This window comes from Argentina silus, assembly GCF_951799395.1.
Source record: "Argentina silus genome assembly, chromosome: 5".
Classification (NCBI taxonomy): Eukaryota; Metazoa; Chordata; class Actinopteri; order Argentiniformes; family Argentinidae; genus Argentina; species Argentina silus.
This window is the reverse complement of record NC_139659.1, coordinates 14,103,591-14,127,350: the sequence shown is the minus strand read 5'-3', so window position 1 is coordinate 14,127,350 and position 23,760 is coordinate 14,103,591. Positions and strand designations below refer to the sequence as shown.

Below are 23,760 nucleotides of genomic sequence, written 5' to 3'. Positions count from 1 at the left end.
TGTGTGAGCTCCGAGATTTTACTCAGAGTACATCGTTCAATAGGACCAACAGAAAGAAACACATTTAGCCAGGATAGCACGCCTGGTAAACAACACCATTCATTTGGTGTCTCTGTCCCCGGGGCAAACCTATTCACCACTCTACGCTGGTCATCAGAGCGTTGGACCGCTGACGGAGGGTGTGTACAGGGTGCAGTGTGTCGTTGCCCTGACGTTGAACTCTACCGACAGAGCAGAGCAGGACAGATCTCTCTTTGTGGCCAAGCTTAGAGGACTCTGCCGAGAATACACACTGACATCCTATGTCACGTCGACACAGGGGGTTTTATACAGGCTGTACATTGAGGAGGGTTTGACTGGTGAGCTGTAGTAGCAGTGTGTGTGTGTGTGTGTGTGTGTGTGTGTGTGTGTGTGTGTGTGTGTGTGTGTGTGTGTGTGTGTGTGTGTGATCTGCTGGTGGTTTCTCTCCTGTGTTTCTGGATTATAGCACATTGATCAAAGTCTCTCTCCTCCTGTCCAAGTGACATAGCTCTCCCCTGTGAGGTGTTGTACAGGGGTGTGTGTGGGTCAGGGCTTCCAGAGGTCCATACTAACGCGTGCATGCACACACACACACACACACACACACACACACACACACACGCACACACGCACGCACGCACACACGCACGCACACACACACGCAGGACAGGTGAAACCTGAGTCTCACTCACTCTGAATTCAGAATGGCACCATGCTCAAACCCACAGAATCATACCTGGTATGATTATAGTGTAGCGTAGTATAGTGTAGTATAGTAGAGTGTAAAGTATAGTACAGTGTAGTGTAGTTGTAGTATAGTATAGTGTTGTGTTGTGTTGTGTAGTATAGTTTAGTATAGTGTAGTGCAGTATAGTGTAGTGTAGTGTATATAGTATAGTATAGTATTGTGTAGTGTATATAGTATAGTATAGTATAGTGTATAGAGTAGTGGTGATGCTGTATATAGTATAGTATAGTACAATGTAGACTATAGTATAGTATAGAGTATAGTATAGTGTAGTGTAGTGTACTATAGTGTGTATAGTATAGTATAGTACAGTACAGTGGCGTATAGTGTAGTATAGTATAATACAGTATAGTATAGTGTAGTACAGTGTAGAGTATAGTATAGTATAGTGTATATAGTATAGTACAGTGTAGACTATAGTATAGTATAATACAGTACAGTATAGTATAGTGTAGTACAGTGTAGAGTACAGTATAGTATAGTATAGTATAATACAGTACTTTATAGTATAATACAGTACAGTATAGTGTAGTATAGTATAGTACAGTGTAGAGTATAGTATAGTATAATACAGTACAGTATAGTATAGTATAATACAGTACAGTATAGTACAGTGTACAGTATAGTATAATACAGTACAGTATAGTATAGTGTAGTACAGTGTAGAATAGTGGTGATGGTAGACCTAGGTCCCTCCACTGGAGACGACACTGGGGCTACTGCCTCTGGAGAACACTGGAGCCACTGTCGTCTGTGTGTGTGTGTGTGTGTGTCTGTCTGTGTGTGTCTGCGTGTGTGTGAGTGAGTGTGTGTGAGTGTGTGTGTGTCTGTCTGTGTGTGTGTGTGTGTGTGTGTGTCTGTCTGTCTGTGTGTGTGAGTGAGTGTGTGTCTGTCTGCGTGTGTGTGAGTGAGTGTGTGTGTGTGAGTCTGTCTGTCTGTCTGTCTGTGTGTGTGTGTGTGTGTGTGTGTGTGTGTGTGTGTGTGTGTGTGTGTGTGTGTGTGTGTGCTGAAGCAGCGCTGGCTGCTGCCGTCCCATTAGCCATTACTGCACTTCCAACCGTTGCCATAATCTGGTGTTATTCATTACCCAGCCGACCAGAGCCTCATAATCTAATCTGTCTGCAGGCATGCAGCACAGCACACTGTCTCCTCCTCTCTTCTCTTCCTCCGCTCCCTCGCTTTCTTCCTCTCCTTTTCTCTCTAGTTCTAGTACACCCTCCTCACTGTGAGGAAGTGATGTGATCGCTTCCTGCCTCTTTCTCCTCTCCTGTCCCTTTCTCTCCATCCCTCTCCTCTCCTCCTCTCCTGTCTCTTTCTCTCCTCTCCTGTCTTTCTCTCCATCCCTCTCCTGTCTCTTTCTCTCCTCTCCTCTCCTCTCCTGTCTCTTTCTCTCCATCCCTCTCCTCTCCTCTCCTGTCTCTTTCTCTCCATCCCTCTCCTCTCCTCTCCTCTCCTCTCCCTGTCTCTCCATCCTGCACCTCTCCCTCTCCCTGTCTCTCCATCCTGCACCTCTCCCTCGCTCCATTCATTTACACCAAGGCTCCTTTGTCAGGGCAGACAGGATCATTTTGTTCAAACATCTGGTATCAGCTACACACACACACACACACACACACACACACACACACACACACTGTGCTGCACACCTGCTCGGCTTTCAGGCAGGCCAGCCTTTCTGCAGTAAAACACTCCATTATCGGGCCAAGGGTGCTCCACTGCCACGACCCTTTGATGTTCAGATCATTATGTCCAAATAACCACACTGTCACTGGTGTCCTTTTACTGCTGAGGTGAGAGGGGTGTGTGTGTGTGTGTGTGTGTGTGTGTGTGTGTGTGTCAGTCATTAAATCTACAGTATACGTGTGTGTGTGTGTGTGTGTGTGTGTGTGTGTGTGTGGAATGCTTATGAATACATACAGTAGCCTATGACAAAACCAACCGCCATACATCAAAACATAATACGTTGTCTTTAACGGAAACATTCTCACGGCTATTCAACGGACAACCCTCGCACGGCTGATTGCATCGAAACAGCTGAGCAGAGTATTAACAGAAAGGACTGACCACTGGGCAATGACCACACGCACGCGCACGCGCATGCACACACACACACACACACACACACACACACACACACACACACACACACACACACACACACACACACACACACACACACACACACACACACACCCCTCAGCATCAGCAGCAGCGGCCATTTCACAAGGAGCTGCAGAGGTAAGGAAGGAGGAGGAGGGGAGAGAGGGATGGAGAGAGAGAGAGGGGGGGGGGGGACTGCCTCCTCCACAGAGGTCAGTTCACAGATGACCTGGCATTTGAGACAGCCACTGCAGGGGCAGATTGACCATTAAGGGTCCAGCAAATATCCTCCTCCTCCCCTCCCCCCACTGTAACACAGCATAGGTTGTACACACACACACACACACACACACAGGCAAACACACACACACACAGACGATAACACACACAAAGACACACACACACACACACACACTGACACATACACGACTGTACTCATGTGCATTAACACAAACACACACAAGCTCTCTTATCAATAGTGCTGAAGGTGGTTCATACAAAAGAACAAACAACCTCCAAAAACATGCAAAAGCACACACACACCACACACACACCACACCACACACACACCACACACACACACACCACAAGCAACCCTAATACGCTGGCCTTTCTAAAGGTCTCGTCTCCCTCGTAGCTGGGGGGTAATCTCATCATCTTCATCTCATGACATTTCTCATCATGGCTCATATATGCTTTTTAAAATGGCAAACTGCTTCCTTATTGGTTTACGCTGGATTGTAGCCTATGGATAGATAGACCATAATTGACCAGCCGAACTGAAAGATTTATAGCCACTGAAAAGCTGTAGTGAGAGTTAGCGTTAGCATGACGTATTAATAGCCTGCATGATAGCGGCGGAAAGTTTTATCGACAAATATTTTTGTTATTGGCTACGGTGCGGTGTATCGATGTGCGCACCGGATTGACAGAGGCGGTCACGGCGAGATGTGCTATGTTGATAGCATCTGGTCTGTCAATGGTCACCGGGGCTTCTGATTGGTTCGCACACTGTGGCCACTTTAGCCTGACTGATAGATTGGAGCAGCGCAGAGAGATGTGGAGAGGAGGCGCTCATGCTAGCGTTAGCATGCTGCTATGTCAGTCGTGTCTGTTGATCATAGGTAGGTGTGATATTCACACACACACACACACACACACACACACACACACACACACACACACACACACACACACACACACACACACACACACACACACACACACACACACACACACACACACACAGACAGACAGACAGACAGACAGACAGAAGCCCGTGAATGAGTTGAGGGGGCTGGGGTTGTTTTCTTCTGGTGCAGGGGCTGCAGGGTGTAAATGTGAGTGTGTTTAAGTGTGTGTGTGTGTGTGTGTGTGTGTGTGTGTGTGTGTGTGTGTAAGGACAGGCTGAAGGACTGGCTCTGTCTGTCTACCTTTGTTAAATGTGTCTGCTCTGCTCTGCTCCCCAGCAGGCAGGTGGAGGGATCACATACACACACACACGTATACTGTAGATGTACAGACTGAATGACGCACGCACGCACGCACGCACACACCTTTTTATTTGTGTGTCTGTCTGTTTAGATGTAATATAAAGAACGTCAATTACTGAAGCTCAATGAGTAGTGAACTGCTCCAAGGCTGCACTGGAGAAGGAGACGAGGAGGGAGGAGAGAGAAGAGGGAGATGGAGGGAGGGAGGGAGGGAGGGAGAGTGAGGAGGGGCTAATGCTCTCTGTCTTTTTCCCAGAGTTGATCATGTCGGAATATCATCTATCCAGAGAGAATGACATAATGGAGGCCCGTCGGTTTTCATTTTTTCCCTCTTTTATCCCTCTCTCCCTCCCTCCCTCCCTCCCTCCCTCCATCTCTCTCTCTCTCTCTCTCTCTCCCTCCATCTCTCTCTCTCTCTCTCTCTCCCTCCATCTCTCTCTCCCTCCCAAGCTCTAAATCAGCTGCAGCTGTGTCGGGGGAGACAGGGAAAGGCGTTTAGGGGACAGCCTCCCCAGCTCCAGCCCTGCCTCTGGGCTGTGTGTGGCTACAGGCTGCAGCAGGAGGGGGAGGTGTGTGTGTGTGTGTGTGTGTGTGTGTGTGTGTGGCAAGGGATTGGACAATGAACGCCAAAAGAGATGCACTGCAAATGCATTACAAAATACACAACATACAAATATTTTTTTTTAAATATGAAATTAAATATTAATATTCGAAAAACACAACAGTTCTGGCCCGGTCTGTCTGTCTGTCTGTGTGTATGTGTGTGTGTGTGTGTGTGTGTGTGTGTGTGTGTGTCTGTGTGTCTGTCTGTCTGTCTGTCTGCCTGCCTGCCTGCCTGCCTGCCTGCCTGCCTGCCTGCCTGCCTGCCTGCCTGCCTGCCTGCCTGCCTGCCTGTCTGTCTGTCTGTCTGTGGGCCGGCGGGTCGGGCAACAGGTCGGCCAGGATAACCTAGCCCATCAGAGCTCTTAATTACCTGGGCTAAAAGGAGGGAGGTAGGGAGGGAGAGAGAGGGGAAGGGGAAGGAGGAGGAGGAGAGAACAATGAGCCTGGGTAATTGATGTAGACAGGGGAAGGAGATTCTGCCTAAATGCTTCAGCTGGGACCGCGCCTCAATGTAAACGTCTTTATCTCTAGGCTAGGGATATCGCCGTTCTTCCCCCCCCTCCTCACCCCATCCAGTCTGTGTAATTTCCACCATTTTGTGCACACACACACACACACCTACAGTGCACACACACACCTACAGTGCACACACACACACACACACCTACAGTGCACACACACACCTACAGTACACACACACACACACACACACACACACACACACACACACACACACCTCCTCCAAATCAATCAGAATCAGCGACTGCCATCTCGTTCCCCTATTCCTCAGGGGTGTGTGGACACGGATGAAGAGAGAGAGAGAGAGAGAGAGAGAGAGAGAGAGAGAGAGAGAGAGGAAAGAGGAGAGGAAGGAGGAAGGTTCCCCTCCAGCTAGAGTCGAGCCCCCCCCCCCCCCCCCCCCCCCCACGAGAGCTGGATGAAGAGGAGGAGGAGGACACTGAGGCAGATAACAGTGAAGACCGCCCCTGCTCACACGCTCTCACACACACACACACACACACACCGTTGCAGAGGCTGTAGACCAGTGCCAGTGGCTAGATCACCGCCGGATCACAACGGCACCGGAAAACGTTCTTCTTTTTAATGACTGCCAAGCGGTGGTTCTCCATGCAGCTCTCCCTAATGAAGCAGAACCAGTCTCCCAAAGTGTTCAAAACCCTGCTGGACTGGTCCTAAACTCAATCCCACCTCCGCCACCACCACCACCACCACCACCACCACCACCACCAGTCGCCTTGAGCCCAGGTGAGGAGCCTGGTGTGTTTGGAACGGTGCTTGTGTTGTGTGTTATCACCCCCCCCGACACCACCTGATGAATAGCCTGACTGAAAAGGTTGTCGTTGGTTACCAAAGAGCGCTGACCGCGTTCATCCCGGCGGAAACAGAAAAAAATGTGTGGAAGGGGGGGAAAAAAAACAAAGAAAAAAAACGTGGCGAAACAAAATGAGAGATAGAGTTTAAACGACGAGGGGCTGATGCAGGGCGAGAGATGTCCTTCAGGGGGAGAGGAGGTGTATTTACCGGGGGGGGGGTAGTGATATGTAGCCTTTCATAAATATCAAGTTTTTCCTCCACACAGAGACATAACGCCGGTGGAGTTCATTAGTTACCTCTGACTCGCTGAAGGTCACAGAGAAATTCTCCTCACGTCCCAATAAAGTTTTATGGAGAGCGCCGGGCGGGCCGAGGTGGACGTGCTGGTGCCCGCTGAGGGCCGCGCTTCATCGGGTATAACGCCCTTCCTCGCTTCTGCGCTTTCATTTGGCTTTCATCCCAAACGGGGTCATCAATATGGGTCTGTGTATGAATATGGTCCTGTCCCTCATGTTACACGTACGGGAGAGATATTCCACACACGTTGTTCAACATATTGATGTTGCAGTAGCTTCTAGAGTGGAGATTCCAAATCTGGGCATTTAACACCAGGGTTGGGGGGGGGGGGGTCAATTCTATTTCATTTCAGTCAATTCAGGAAGTAAAGTGACATTTCAATGTTTTTCCTCTATGCTTTTCAATGAGGGAATTTCAAATTGGAATTTCAGTGAACTTCCTGATTTCACTGAATTGAGATGGAGTTGAGATGTCAAATCTGGTCCCAAGACACCATTTAGTGGAGGCAGCTTGCATTTGGAGATCACAGATATCATAATGTGTCAGTGTCACACACACACACACACAGACACACACACACACACACACCTACACGCGCACACACACACACACACACACACACACACACACACACACACACACACACAGAAGGATAGATGACGGGTCAAACATAAGACATACATTTATTCCCAATGATTACTTCCGACAGTTATGGACATGATCGAACGAAATCAACACAAGTGGCCACATGACCAACTAACACACATTAACATTACGTTATATCTGACTCCAAAAGATATTTCATGATTAAAAATGATTGATAATGCTTTGCTCATCCCTGTGTGACAGACAATCAATCATATCGGATCCTAGACTCCATTAAAAATACCCAAAATGCTATTTTTACCATGCCCTCAAGTTAAGATAAATAGGATTGCGAGGAGTTTACGCTCAGGCCAATATCTGAAGCTGATGACTCACTCTAGGTGTCGTTAACGATGCTTGTGAACATTAGACACACACATTAAACGGGAGAGCCTGGTCACCATTATGTCGTTCTGTATTAACAGAACCTTTATCGCACAACCTCACATTAATGCACACAGGAATGAGAGTACAGTATCCACAAAATAACCAATTTAACAGTTTCAAAGCAACATATGACTGTAAGTTTTAACCATACGTTAACGTGCATCAAGGACAACACGGGAGAATGGTGCCCGTGACGGGCCTAACCAAAAACTTGCTCGTGGCGGGCCTAACCCAAAACATTTTTTAACCCAAAAAGAATATCTCGCTGTCCCTTTCCTTAAATATCATTCCCAACAAAGGGCGTGAGACACATTACAATCGCAAAGGAAGTGACAAACGGTAAGAGTGCGACTTCTTCAGGATGCCCGCCAGGCTCATTCAACTGGAAAAAGTTATACACATTGAAATCAAGGCTGGCGCCACCAAAATCCATCTACATGTGTGTGTGAGTGCATGTGTATGTATACTGTATATGTATGTATGTGTGTGTGTGTATGTGTGCACGTGACACTGACACCTAATTGCTGTGATCTCCCGAAGCACAGAGCATGTCCAAACACATAACAGCAGTGTTGGTCGTTGACTCAGTGGTGAAGCTCTTGCATGGGGCCCAGGAGGCCTCCTCTGTGCTTCAGTGACCCCAGGGAGGGGCAGGGGACAGGGGGACAGGGAGCCATGATCTCTCATACGGACTTCCAGACTCATCCATGTCCAACACAATCAATGACAACACTGCCTTTCCCAATGGTCCACACCTCAGAGTTTAAAATCTACAGGTAGTACATGTTCAGGACTTAGAAGTGCACCAACAAGCACACACTTGTGAATAGGCACACTTGCATGAAGGTCCACACCTCTGAGTCAGTGTTCTCCCCAAAGAATGTAAGAGTGGCGCTGCGCCACGCTGTGAACTTGGCGTCACCACGGTGTCAACATTACAACGCAAATTAAACTAGATATTTATTAATGATAGAGTAACTACCTTTGATCGCCAACGACATCGTTGTTGAAAACGAAAGCGAAAGTCAAAGCGTTAGGATGTTCCTCAGTGAATTCAGCGTTTTAGCTGGTATTTTTTGGCGTATTTTGACCTGAATAAACGCGAGTCTAGTTTTGATAATACAATCCAGCATCACGCTGTTCAAACGTCCTGGGGAGAACCCTGAATACCTGTGAGAAAGATTGGCCAAAACATTGCTTAATTTCGTGTAGCATGCTGTGGACATGGAACGCCGAGCCAGCGTCACGTTAGACACCACCACATTCCTCCTCTTCCCCCTGTTCCTCCAGGGATGGAGGTGGTGTGTCTGATCATGGCGTTGGAGACGAACCACACGCAGGCAGACACTTTGGCTGAAACGTTGCTTCACTGCAAATCAACGAGCTATTGGGGAGTACATTTGGGTAGTGTATGACTCTCTCTATCACTTCATCATTCTCTCTTTCTCTCTCTGTTGTTCTATGTCTGCCTGTCTCCCTCCTTTTCTCTCTCTCACACTTTATCGTTGTCTCAATATTTGTTCTGGCCACAGACTACTACTAACCAGTGTCTAGCATATTCATTAGAGGCTGCTGGGAGTTGAAGTTCTCACGACCAAACGAGAGAGTGGCCGGGGTCTCTTAATTGCTCTCCCATTGAGGGGACAAATTTATAGGCCCTACGGAACCATGTCTGGCGAGGGAGGGAGGGAGGGAGGGAGGGAGGGAGGCTAAGTCCATTTCTCAGGGAGGACATCTTTGTTTAAGCGTTGACTTGGCTTAAATGAATGAATTAATATTGACAAAACATCAACTAAGCTAATGAGTTGTTAGTTAAGGCAATAAACATGTCACATTAGAGTCTTGGCTGGTAAAGAGCTAATTAGACCAGGAGGAGTAGGAGGAAGAGGAGGAGGAGGAAGAGGAGGAGGAGGAGAGGAGAAAGCGTGGCCGGGGAGAGGAGGAGGAGGAGGAGGAAGAAGAGGAGGAGGAGGAAGAACAAAGGGAGGAGCTGTGGGGTTGTTCACAGACCTTTATCTCACAGTTGAGTCCGGAGGGGGGGAGAGGGGGACATGGGTCCACTCCAGCATAAACGCGATTGTCTCTTCTCACACTTGTGCCTTCTCTGATAACACACACACACACACACACACACACACACACACACACACACACACACACACACACACACCCACCCACCCACCCACACACACTCGTACCCATACACCCAAACATGCAAACATGCAAGCACGCACACACACAAACACACACACACACACACACACACACACACACACACACACCCCAGCTCTCCTCTCCTCTCCTCATTCTCTATTCTGATGTCCTGTTCTCCTGCCAGCTGCTATATTGCCTGGGCCCGCTGCCCTGTTTTATTTGACTCTACGAAGGGAAATCAGATCTGTGGTGGGTGTGTGTGTGTGTGTGTGTGTGTGTGTGTGTGTGTGTGTGTGTGTGTGTGTGTAGAGAGTAGAGTAGAGACTTTCTCATCCCATTCCACTTGGCCAATGCTGTGTGTGTGTTTCTGCAGCAGCCTTGTTACGGTGGGCCACTCCTCAGCCCCTACCGAGCTCAAATGGAAAGTGAAGGTAAAATCAATGGTAGGGGGACCGGGTGGGAGAGAGGGAGTGGATGAGAGGGGGATGAAACTGGCTTTAGAGAAAGTGGGAGGGAGGGAGGGAGGGAGGTAAGGAGGAGAAAGAGAGAGTTTGGGAATACTGTGGTCATGTGGACACATGGTGTACACAGATACCCAGCAAGTGTGCGCGTGCATTCCCAAACCACACACACGCACACATGTACACACACACACACGTACACACACCCACCACGCCCCCGAAGGCAATTCTTACTTACTGTATTGTGGAGAAAAAAAAAAAAGCCTCTGTTTCAACAACATCACCACTGGTGCACCCTAATAGAACGAAGCCAAGTATTCCTGGGTCCAGTAGTGCACTCTAAGGAGTACGCTAGTGTGGAACATTGGAACGCAGCCAGAGTGTCCCTCCCTCCCTCCATCCTCCCCTCCACACCCTCCTCCTTCATAGACACCACATACAGGACATCCTCAGTCTCTCTATGAAAGCATCGGCAGCAGGACAGCGGGACATTCATCACGGCCCATCACCACTTCTGTGAGTTTTTTTCTTTTTTTTTTTAACATCAACAACATCAATCCATCTCTCAATTTCTCATCAGATGTATCCGGTCGCAGTGTGGGGGAGATGGAGGGAGGGAGAGGGAGAGGGAGAAAGAAAGAAACAAAGAAAGAAAGAGAGAGCTAAAGACAGGGAGAAATAGAAAAAGGAAGAGAAAGAGAGAGAGACAGAGTGAAAAGAAGAAAGACAGAAACCGAGAGAGGCTGCCTTTATCTCGGAGCTAGTAAAATGGTGTCCTGTCTGTCTGTCTGTCTGTCTGTCTCTCTGTCTGTCTGTCTGCCTGCCTGCCTGCCTGCCTGCCTGCCTGCCTGCCTGCCTTGTCTGTCTGTCTGTCTGTCTGCCTGCCTGCCTGCCTGCCTGCCTGCCTGCCTTGTCTGTCTGTCTGTTTGTCTGCCTGCCTTGTCTGCCTGCCTTGTCTGTCTGTCTGTCTGTCTGTCTGTCTGTAGCAGTAATCTTATCCTTGGGCTTGGCCATGGCCTCTGACACAGCAGGGGTTTTACAGGCACCCATAATTGCCTGTTTGAGTTTTTATTAACCAATAACAGATTTTAAAAGGGTGCTCTACTGGGGGATCAATTATGGCTGCGCACAACAGGAAGGTACCCTCCCCTCCCCAGGCTACGCAAGATGTGTGTGTGTGTGTGTGTGTATGCGTGTGTGGGTGTATGTGTGTGTGTGTGTGTGTGTGTGTGTGTGTGTGTGTATGTGTGTGCGGGTGTGTGTGTGTGTGGGTGTGTGTGTGGGTGTCCATCCAGTGTGTTAGGGGGCCTGGGGGGGCGGCCCAGGGCCACGCTTGGTGTGTGTGTGTGTGTGTGTGTGTGTGTGTCCGTCCATTGTGTTAGGGTGCCTGGGGGGCAGGCCCAGGGCTTCACAAGGTGTGTGTGTGTGTATGTGTGTGTGTGTGTGTGTGTGTGTGTGTCCAGTGTGTTAGGGGGCCTGGGAGGGCAGCCCAGGGTCATGTGAGGTAGGGGGGCAGGCAGGCAGGCGTGTGTGTGTGTGTGTGTGTGTGTGTGTGTGTGTGTGTGTGTGTGTGTGTGTGTGTTAGCGGGCCGGGGGTCCTGAGCTCTCTCTCAGCTCTCCCCACTATGAATAATGGAAGGTATGGGGCCGACAGAGAGACAGACAAACAGGCAGGCAGGCAGGCAGGCAGGCAGGCAGGCAGGCAGACAGACAGACAGACAGACAGACAGACAGACAGACAGACCAACAGAAGGACGGGTGGGCAGAGGGATTTCTAGCACTAGCCTGTGAGGGGCCCGGGGCTTTCTTCAGGAGGGAGGTCTCGTCCCCTGATGCTGCCTCTGGCTATTCACCTTGGAGGGGCCTGGTTCAAACGACCAGAGGGGGGCGGAGGGGGGAGGAGGACCTGGCTGACAGATCCCCCTCCAGGGTAGGTAGGGCTAGGCCACGGGGCTAAGGATGGCTCCCTGTAGGCCCCCCCGCTCTGACACACTACAAAGACAGAGTGGGACGTGCATGTGTGCGAGCTCACACACACACACACACACACTTTCAGCACTTACCACCCCGCCCCCGCCCCCCCCCCCCTCCCCCACACACACACACACTCTCTCTCCAGCTGAGGCTAGGCACAGGGGGGTCCGAGAAGACAAGGTTGCCAACAAGTGCCAACCCCACACACACACACACACACACTAGTTTCAGTGAGTGCTTCAGGGTTTCCAGTTAGGAGCCTGGTTGATAGCGTCAGTCCTACCGTTCTGAAAGTGGAACAAGTGCAGGACCACTACTCCATGAGTGAGATTCCTAAGCTTTGCCCCCCTGGAGCCCCCCCAGACAGCCCCTGTGATGGGGGGGGGGGGACTGGCAGGGGGGCTGGAGGGGTGCTGGAGCCAGCTACAGTTCTGTTCTAATAACACAGCATCGTTAATTACACCTCCTCACTGTTCTCCAGGCAGCTCTCCTGAGACTGCCGGCATTAATTCCTCTCTCCTTTTTGATTTGTGAGGCAAAGGTGTGTGTGTGTGTGTGTGTGTGTGTGTGTGTGTGTGTGTGTGTGCGTGTGGCGGCCAGGGGCCTGCAGTGGGGACAGCCCCTGGTAAGGCACTAATTGAAAGGGTCTGGCTGGGGCAATGTAGGCCACCTGGGAGTAGAGAGAGACACCTGACCCACAGACAGGCACACATAGAGACTGAGATAGACAGACAGACGGAGAGAGACAGAGAGACAGACAGACAGATGAAAGGCAGACAGAGACAGACAGGTAGACAGACAAATCAGAAGCAGACACCAGACAGAGGGAGTCTTTGAGCGTGAAGGCCTTCAGCGAGGAGACAGCAGTACACTCAGACAGTCCAAAGCAGCACTGGACATACCGTACGCTTCAATACAGAGTCTGGACTCAGAAACAAAGTCAGAATAAACAACAATAACAAATCCGAATTGAATAGAGAGAAAAAGCAAAGGATGTCTGGCCTTTTCTGAAATGTACATGTCCGAAATGGACATTCTCTCCCCTGTGACTTGTTGTTCGAAGATGGACTGTAGGAAACAACATTTTCAACACAACACAGATGGTTTCTTTAAAGGCACTGGAGTGCTGTCAATTCATTCCTAACAAGGATCCAGCACCCCAAACTATTTCTTCCGTGGACTTTTTTTCGAGAGGTCCTTTTTATGTCTTTGTATGCACTGCAATCCCCTTTCCATCGGATTATGAACATAGTGGTTTGTAACGGAAAGTGGAGATTGAATACGTTCCCCTTGCGGTTGCCGGTTGGGCAGACGCACAACCTTCCCGCAACCTTCTCTGAGTCTTGCCTTCTGGCTCACCCCGTCCTCTCTCTGGAATGGAACATTGGCGGAGGCCAGGGTTCCATCAACGAGCCCCAAATGCATTTATCCAAAAGGTTGTTGCCTGCCTGCAATACTCAGCCAACGTCTCCATAACGTATGTACGGACGGACGTACGGACGGGGGGCACCTTAACGGTAATACGGTAAAGTACCCTCAGCCGCACCAAGCAGGAAATGTCAGAAGCCTGGTCTGGAATATTTTTACCTCAGAACAGCCGTGTGGACGCCCTCTGTGAGGCGCGCCGCGACCTTGGTGAACCACCGTGGGAGAGCGGAGAGCGGAGAGCAACACCAAGAGAACACTGCATCTTACACATCACTGAACCTGACAATGCCTAGGGCTCTCTCTCTCTCTCTCTCTCTCCCCCTCTCCCAGCACCCTTGTGCTGTACACACCTACGGTACACACAGTACAGTTAACCTAGCATACCCACTTTGACAGCTAGACAACCCACTCAACCAGAACTCCAGCTAGCCAACAAATCTGAGCCTTTCAAGTCCGAAAAGAAAAAAACACACACTGAGCGATCGTAAAAGCCGCCTAGTCAGCCGCTTTCTTACACCAACAAGTGCACCAAGAGTGATTTTGTTGCCATTCATTAGGAACACATTGACCCAAATGGCCTTTAGCTTCATCAGAAAACATAAGCTTGAGCTCAGAAAAAAAACAAAAAAAAACACAACACCGCAGCTTCACCGGGCTCCTTCCATTAAGATTTGTACAAACAGTGTTGATTTAATCGCTGCGACAGATTTCCTGACGTCCCTGAAGGCCCGGGTGTGCAGCCAGTCTGAGGGAAAGCAATCAGAGCCAGATTAGAGGACTTGTGCACGTCGGCAATTAGAGGTCCACTCTAGCAGGTTGATTCGGTTGAAGCCTGCAGTTTGACTAACTACGGTCTAGAGGTGAAGAGAAGAGGAGATAGGGGACAGCTTACAGGACAGAGGAGGGGGGGGGGGGGTAGGGAGGGAAGGAGAGAGAGAGAAATAAAAAGAGACAGAGAGCGAAAGAGAGACAGAGAATTATAGATCGCTATCCATAATTCATCATTTGTTTGTAAGCCAGATCTTTGAAGAGCAGGGGTGGTAGTGTTTTCCCCGTACTCTGCTCTGTCTGTGGTGTGTGTGTGTGTGTGCGTGTGGACGGTGCTCTGACAGACAGGAGGACAGAGCTGGACACGGATGATGAGACACTGGGCCTCTGTGTCCCCCAGGCAGTGTCAGTCTCCCCCAGTCCCAGGGCCTCTCCCTGAGGAACAGACACCCAGCTCACAGGGGGTCGCCTGGAGCTCAGTCAGGGGGAGGAGGAGGAGGAGGAGGAGGGCCTTCGGTCCGGTACATCCTTGTTAGCCTGCAGGATAATTCCTGCCCTCAGGCTTGTCTAAGGCAATTAAGCCCTGCCAGTTACCCATCATAGGAGCTGTGTGTGTGTGTGTGTGTGTGTGTGGTGTGTGTGTGTGTGTGTGTGTGTGTGTGTGTGTGTGTGTGTGTCCTAGCAAACCTCTACTGTTTACTAATGCTCAAGGAAACAACTCAGTAGATGTACTGCTGAAGAGAGCGTAGTCGTTTCGACCAATAATTTCTGCGGAACATAAAGTTGGATAAGTGTCTCTTCCTCATTTTAGAGGGAAAGCACAACTGATTCAGATCACCCTAAACTGGTCCTAATTCAACCATGAATCAGGCGATAACCTAAAAGGTAAAAAAAATATAATAGTCATCGATAGCCTTATCTAATACAATGACATATTGATTAACTTATATACTTATACATGAGATAAGTGCAATCAATGTCTCGGCAGTGAATTTCTGCACAGCACAAACACACACTTCTGAAATGGTGCTACTGTAGGCACATTATCGAATAACACTTCAATTATTTCTAAGGAATGCAAATGCTATTAACGCAGAAATATGACAAAATGAGAAAAGATGGTATTTTTTAATATGAGCTGATTCCGCTAATTCCCCTGGCGGCATGTTCAGTAGAGCAGCGAGGTGAAAGCGTCATGAAAGTTGACAGGGTGATGACATTTCATAGTGAGCAGCACATAAACAGCTTCACTACCCTATAGAAACCATCGCCATTGTAAACAACCCCCCCCCCGCCCCGTACACCCGCCCCCGCCCCCCCGCCCCTCCACCGTGACGTGTGTTGGTTAGTGCACGGTCACACGCCTCCAATAACCCCAGAAAGATATTACCTTACACACTTGATAAAGGCAAGGCCTCTGGGGATTAGAAATATATATTGCGGCGGAGGAGGGAGGCTAGGTGGTTTATTGGCGCCCGAGCAATACACAATTCCACTCGTGGCGGAGGATTTGAGGTTCTGAGCCCTGATGAAAACACAGCGAGCCGATCACATTGATTATCTATGGCAGACTGGCCACTCGGCGACGATGACGGCAGCCACTGGATCGATCACTGGTGGGGCCGAGGGTGACTGAGACCAGGTCGGACTCACTCTCTCACTCCCTCACTCCCTCACTCTCTCACTCCCTCACTCCCTCACTCTCTCACTCCCTCACTCTCTCACTCCCTCACTCCCTCACTCTCTCTCTCTCTCACTCCCTCACACTCCCTCACTCTCTCACACTCCCTCACTCTCTCTCTCTCACTCCCTCACTCTCTCTCTCTCTCACTCCCTCACTCTCTCACTCTCTCTCACTCCCTCACTCTCACTCCCTCACTCTCACTCTCTCTCACTCCCTCACTCTCTCACACTCCCTCACTCTCACTCTCTCACTCCCTCACTCTCTCTCACTCTCTCACTCCCTCACTCTCTGCAGGGAGGAATATGGTGGCTGGGCGATGCGCGTGCACACTCGCACACGCATGCACACGCACACACAGACAGACACAAACCACGTACATACATACACACACACACACACACACACACACACACACACACACACAGACAGACACAAACCACGTACACACACACACACACACACACACACACACCACGCACACACACACACACACACAGACACAAACCATGTACACACACACACACACACACACACACACACACACACACAGACAGACACAAACCACGTACACACACACACACACTCCTCAGCAAAACATATACTGTTGTCCTACAGTACCAGAAGCTATAGTATGAGCCATTCAAGATCATTTGATCAGAATATTAGCTGACTATACAATACTGATGAATTTCCCCAGAGGTTTCACTACTCAACATGTATGCATGATACAAAGTGGTTTAAGATGAACATCACACTGGAGTAAACTCTATCTATGAGCCTAGCTCCACATCTTCCTGATGACTCGAAAATGATAGATAGTAGATAGAAGCACAAACAGACACAAACACACACGCACACGAACGCACTCACACACACACACACACACACAGGACCTAGGATCAGACCAAAAACCAAAACCCTCATCAGGACACAGACACAAACACAAACAGAATGCATCATTCTCTAAACCACTGCAACAGTGTCCATTGCAATCCTCTACGCTGCACCCAGAAGAAAGCAGGTCTTGTCTTGTAGAAGGCCACACAGACAACAGTGTGGTTGAACTCTCTCGTTGATGGAGCAGAAAGTGTTGTTGTGGTAAACAAAGACTTGTATTGACCTAGACTACTCTTGGCTCTGAAGGCTTTACTGGCCTCTAATCTGCCTGTCTGTCTTTCTGTCTGTCTGTGTATGGTTTGTGTGTGTGTGTGTGTGTGTGTGTGTGTGCATGAGAGGGGGGGGCATGACCATGCTGAGCCACTGTGCTGGGGGGGGGGGGACAGAGAGGGAGGGAGGGAGGGAAGGACAGAGAGGGAGGGAGGGTAGGGAGGGAGGGACAGAGCGGGAGGGAGGGAGGGAAGGACAGGGAAGGAGGGAGGGAGGGAGGGAGGAAGGGAGGGAGGGAGGGAGGGAAGGACAGGGAAGGAGGGAGGGAGGGAGGGAGGGAGGAAGGGCTAAGGCTCAGCTTCACCTCAGTAACCTATCAGCGCCCACCAGCCACCCAACCACAGCCCACTCCACTGGGCATGAGACGGCCCTTATTATTGAGACTGGAGATTTGACGTTTCAGAGCCACTGATGCCCGTCATGCCAGTCACACGGCCCCTGGCGTGGCTTGGCCTGGCTGGACCAGGTATGAACAGTGCCAAGCTTCTGGTGGCAGCAGGGTGGCAAAGTGGCGTCAAAGAAAATCACTTCTATCTCAATACAACACTCAACGTGGGGGGGGGGTGGTGGTGGGGGTGGTGGTGGTGGGGTTCACAGGCTTTAGAGCTAGAGATAAAGACAGAGATAACTTCAGGTGTGTGAACGTGTGCGTGCGTGCGTGCGTGTGTGTGCATGTCAGGCAGCAGCACATCACGTTAACACAGCCATTCCCTCACCAGGTTACATCAGCGTACACACACACACACGCACACACACACGCACATGAACGCACACGCACACACAGGTATGATCCCTTTTCATCCTCCTCAGTGTTCCCATCCTGCTCCGACTAGTTTGATTGACAGCACCGCGGGTCCGACTGGTGTCAGTGTTTGGTGTTGGTGTTTGGTGTTTATATGCCCTGGGTCTGTTCTCTGTCTATATCTTAATCTCTCTCTCTCTCTCTCTCTCTCTCTTCGTTCCCCTCATTCTCCATCCCTCTCTCCAGTCAGCCAGGGGATGTGAGCAGCCTTGAAACCGGGGCCGCTCTCTCTCTCTCTCTCTCTCTCTCCCTTCCCTTCCCTCCCCTCCCCTCCCTCTCTCCCAGGGCCATGTCACATTTTGACAGTTGAAACCTGTAGGCAGCATTCACTCACAAGGTCAGAGCAGCAGCCAGACAGATGCAGCCTTCATTCAGTAGGGGGGCTCTCTCTCTCTCTCTCTCTCTACAGAGTGGCTGACTGACTGACTGACTGACTGACTGGCTGACTGGGGATGGCGCATCGATTGCATCATTTGTTTCCTCGGCGGACGGGAGGGCTCTCTGGATTGTTCTTTCTTGTTCAGCGTGGGGTGAGGGGAGGGGAGGGAACGCTAGGGAGAGGCGTTTCACTTTCAATATCACTGGAGAAGACCCCAGGCAGAAAGAGAGAGAGGAAGGGAGGGAGGGAGGGAGGGAGGGAGAGAGAGAAAGAGAGGAAGGGGGTGGGGGGTGGCTTACTGTGTGCAGGGGAGGCGAGGCCCACCCCACCTTGGGGAGAGAGCGAGCTCTTGTTATATTATTCATGTGGCCTTCCCTCACTCCAAGTGGAAGACAAGAGAATAGAGAGAGAGAGTGTGTGTGTGTGTGTGTGTGTGTGTGCGTGTGTGTGAGAGAGTTTCAGAGCACACCACACAATATAGGTGCCTCTGCGTGCACATGTGTGATTTTCTGAGTTTCAGAGCACACAACACAATGTCGGTGCATGTGTATGTGTGTGTGTGTGTGTGTGTGTGTGTGTGTGTGTCCATATATAATGGAGCATATCAACCCCAAACCTAACAATGCTCATTTGAGACCACCAGCTCCAACCTGTCACCCAATAAAGATCAAACCAAATCCCCAATCAAAGCGCTCTACTCACAGGTGTGCCTGGCCAGGGAGTAGTTGGACCCTCCGGTGGTCAGTCCGAACCCCTCGGGGGCCTGGGCGCTGGTGCGGGCCCGGGACGGCAGCTTCGGAGGCTCGATCTCGGCGCCAAACTCCGCCCCGATGACGCCCAGCAGGACGATGGCTGTGGCCTGCTTACGACGCTCCTCGTAAGAGTTACAGATCTTCTTAGTGTTGGGAGGCAGGTTGGACAGGCAGCCTGGGGGGGGGGGGGGGGGGGGGGAGAAGAGGGGAGGATGAGTTAAAGAGAAACTTGTGGTTGTATTATAATAATAAACATTCTTTTCTCAGTACTCAAAGACATGGCATGGAGAGGACAAGAGGAGATAGATCCATCAAAAGTCAACTAAACTAAACGTCATCTAAACGCTAGCCAATGTTGACCTACAGTCAGACTGCACAGTCAAACTACCAGAAACAATATGGGGGACTTCACCACACACAGATCAAGCCTAATCTTGGAACAATGCTTGGGAATACTAAAAGGACACTTCGCAAATATGAAACCCACTGCACCGGTCACCTCTATGAACCACATCCATATTGACCCAGGGATTCTGTCACATTCAGCAGCATCACAGAGTTACACAGCAGAGTACAACAGGGAAATCATGTCCAACAACCTGTACGTCCATGTAACCCAGTTGAGATGGTAAACTCACTCCTCAAGTTCAAATGCACGAAAACATATATATATATATATATATATATATATATATATATATATATATATATATATATATATATATATATATATACATATAGGATGTCTGTTTCACCTACACAGAGCTGGGGGAGCATTTGATTTGAAAGGGGCTCAAAGAGAGAGAGAGGAGGGGGTAAAAAAAAAAAGATGAGAAAGAAACAGAAAAACAGACAGAGAGAGAGAGAGAGGAGAGAGAGAGAGGAGAGAGAGAGAAAGAGAGAGAGAGGGAGAATTACTGCATTCCTGGAGGGGGGATCAGATGACTGGCAGTGACAGTCTGGGACAGTGGGGCTGTCTCTGTGTCTCTCTGTCTCTGTCTGTCTGTCTCTATGTCTGTCTCCATGTCTGTCTGTCTGTATCCCTCTCTCTGTGTCTCTATGTCTGTCTGTCTGTCTACCTCTGTGTCTGTCTACCTATGTGGCTGGGGGGAGAGGGGAGGCAGAACCGGATGATGATGGGGGAGGCAGAAACGGGGGGGGGGGGGGGGGGTGTACTAGGTGGCAGATAAGGACGTGGAGGAGATGCTTATGGGAAGGTGTTTGGTGGGAAGGGTGTCTGGCCACTTGTCAGATTGACGGGCAGATGTCCATCAGCCGCAGGGAGGAGACACACACACACACACACACACACACACACACACACACACACACACACACACACGCACACACTCCGAAACACGTAAACACACTGAAGGAGTCAACACAACTGTACTATCTATTGATACATATCAATGTATCATATTGTATTACTGTACATCAGGGGAGGCTGGCGGAGGTAGACATCGGAGCACGGGGCTCATTGTAATGCACGGAACCGTTCCTCATTCCATTCCGTGCGTTACAATGAGCCCACGTCCTCCGATGTCTACCTCCACCAGCCTCCCCTGCTCTATTTTAAAGGCTGGCGTATTATTTGTGTTTGATCTATGACACAGATGAAGCCTGTGAGTGTAAAAAAAAAACAAAAAAAACATTTGTCCTGAAATATGAAGAAAAAAAAAAAAACTGATCATTTTATAATGGCAACAAAAGTAGACAATCTTTTTTCCCCCCGTATTTTTATAAAAGCATGTATTATAGAGTGAACTGTGCCTTTAAAAGTGTGAGTGAGAACAGAAGCTGCGTGCAGGCTGCAGATGAAGGAGCTGAAGGCCCTCTCCTACCACAGAGCTGAATAGAGCCACACTTCCTATTGTCCTGTTCAAAGACTGGTCCACAGTGGTCGGAGCGGCCTCTCTAATGACCCCCCCCCCCCCCTCTCTCTCTCTCTCTCTCTCAAAAGAAGGGGGCCTCCGTTTCGGAAGTGAGGGGAAGCGCTGGGGCTATTGTCCCCCCCAAATGGGACTGGGTCATCTCCAGGATCCCCCCCCCCCCCCCCTCCCGCCCCAGGCCTCCCTACAATGCCTCCTCCAGCCCCATAAGAAGGGGGGTGGACATGGCCCCCTTAAAAGACTCTGTGGGTTACGGGCATTCAACACACGCCTAAAGGTTCACACACAGACACACACAACACGTGCTCATTCAATCACACACTATTCAACGCCACACGTTACAACGTACGGAAACAATGATGCAAGCTTGAAGTTGGACAGAAAAAAGAATACATTCAATTCTATCGGAAGTGGTGACATTGCTGAATGAATTTTTTTTTGGCAATGTTATTGAAATAAATGTGGAATATTTCACATATTCTGAGTGAGTGGCTGTATTGGCTGTATTTGTCTTGGTCGCCCTGTCTATCTGTGTGTGTGTGTGTGTGTGTGTGTGTGCGTGTGTAGGGAACAAAGGCTCAGGCAAGGCTGTGCTCCAGGGGCTGACCGCTTGGTCACCTGACCTCTACAGACCGCCTCACCGGTCAGCTCCCCCTCTGACCCCCCGTCTAATCCCTCAGAGAGAGAGGGAGGGAGGGACGGAGGGGTAGACAGAGAGAGAGAGGGAGGGACGGAGGGAGGGAGGGACGGAGGGGTAGAGAGAGAGAGAGAGAGAGTGTCAACAGGAGAAGGTGTTTGTGTGTGTGTGTGTGTGTGTGTACGTGCACACGCGTGCGTGCGCGTGTATGTATGTGCATGCACACACATGCTCGCTCTCGTACGAGAAAGAAGGAGCGAGAGGGAAAGAGTCAGAGTCAGAAGGAGTGAGAGAGACAGAGGGAGAGGGAGACTGAGCTGGCGTGACATTCGCAGATCAGGACGAATGGGCAGGCCGCGTGCAGGCTGACGCCCGGGCGAGATTGCTTTATAGCATTTCATTTGGTTTGCTCCCCGTGCTTGGCTGAGCACAGAGCTCCCCGGTTATGGATTTCTATTCTAATGCGCTGGAGCAGGCACTGAGAGGGGCCAATGAGGCAGCTGCAGGAGCAAGGTGGGGGGGGGGGGAGAGGGGTGTGAGGGGGCGAGGGTGGGGCGGGGGGGGGGGACGGACGCGTAGGGGTCCTGATCGATAGGCCCGGGCGGGCAGTGGAGGGTAGGGATGGGAGGGAGGGGAGGAGGGCGAGAGGGAGGGAGGGTGAGGCCCAGGATTCTGGTGACTAGCAGGCAGGCAGGCAGGCAGGCAGGCAGGCAGGCAGGCAGGCAGGCCCCCCCCCCCGACCCCCCACCCCCGGCCCCCCTGGGTGGGACTGGCAGCCCAGCCAGGCAGCCAGCCAGCCAGGCAGGCAGGCAGTCCAGCGCCATGTGGGCCTTTTTCCAGTAGGAAATCAAACACCGGAGAGGGGAGGTAGGAGAGGGGAGGAGGGTGGGGTCACTGGGAGTCCCTCTGCTGCTGTGCTGCAACCCGCCCCCCTCCCCAGTTCAGAGATGGAGGAGGGGAGAGGGGTGAGGAGGCAGACTCTAGCCAGAACAGAGCTAGCCTAGCATAATGCTACCTGGGTCGACCACAGTATGTGTTGACTATCAGAGCTAGCCTAGCATAATGCTACCTGGGTCAACCACAGTATGTGTTGACAGTTAGACCTAGCCTAGCATAATGCTACCTGGGTCGACCACAGTATGTGTTGACAGTTAGACCTAGCCTAGCATAATGCTACCTGGGTCAACCACAGTATGTGTTGACAGTTAGACCTAGCCTAGCATAATGCTACCTGGGTCGACCACAGTATGTGTTGACTATCAGAGCTAGCCTAGCATAATGCTACCTGGGTCTACCTCAGTGTGTGTTGACAGTTAGACCTAGCCTAGCATAATGCTACCTGGGTCTACCACAGTATGTGTTGACAGTTAGACCTAGCCTAGCATAATGCTACCTGGTTCTACCACAGTGTGTGTTGACTATCAGAGCTAGCCTAGCATAATGCTACCTGGGTCTACCTCAGTGTGTGTTGACAGTTAGACCTAGCCTAGCATAATGCTACCTGGTTCTACCACAGTATGTGTTGACTATCAGAGCTAGCCTAGCATAATGCTACCTGGGTCTACTGCAGTACATATTGACAGTCAGAGGAGGCGTAGGGAGGGGGAAGAGTCTGTGTTCCCAATGGGGAAATCATTTGGACATATAATCAAAATCAAATAAATGCTATGTCTTGTGATTTTTTTTACGTTGGTTTGTTTACAATGCTGATTAAATGTATTTATTTATTTTAAATGCCCTTACAACTCAACTACGTACAGTCAACTAAACGTCCGAGCTACTTTACTCATGCACCTGAGTATACAGGAGAGTTCTCACCATACAGCTGCAGAACAGATCGATAACCAGGAGAAGTAGAAACAAACAAATCCTTTCCTTAGCTCTACCGTGCGAGCGTACGTACACAAGAACAACCCACACAAAGACCGTGAGCGCATACATCGTTTCATATTTTTTTCTTTCAGAAAAAGCTTTCAGGAAAGGCTCGGAAGAAATTGTGTTTATTGTACACAGCGAGACTGCTTCACTTAATT

The 23,760-nt window shown here is 50.2% G+C and overlaps 1 protein-coding gene across 1 annotated transcript in view; it reads right to left on the bottom strand.

The window, feature by feature from the left end:
• Window positions 1-23,760, bottom strand: part of wdr7 (WD repeat domain 7) — a 155,902-nt gene that overhangs the window by 37,966 nt on the left and 94,176 nt on the right. The window contains exon 20 of the mRNA XM_083670310.1: window positions 19,149-19,373. Within this exon, the coding sequence (XP_083526436.1) occupies window positions 19,149-19,373 (225 nt within the window). The remainder of the gene's footprint in view (window positions 1-19,148; window positions 19,374-23,760) is intronic.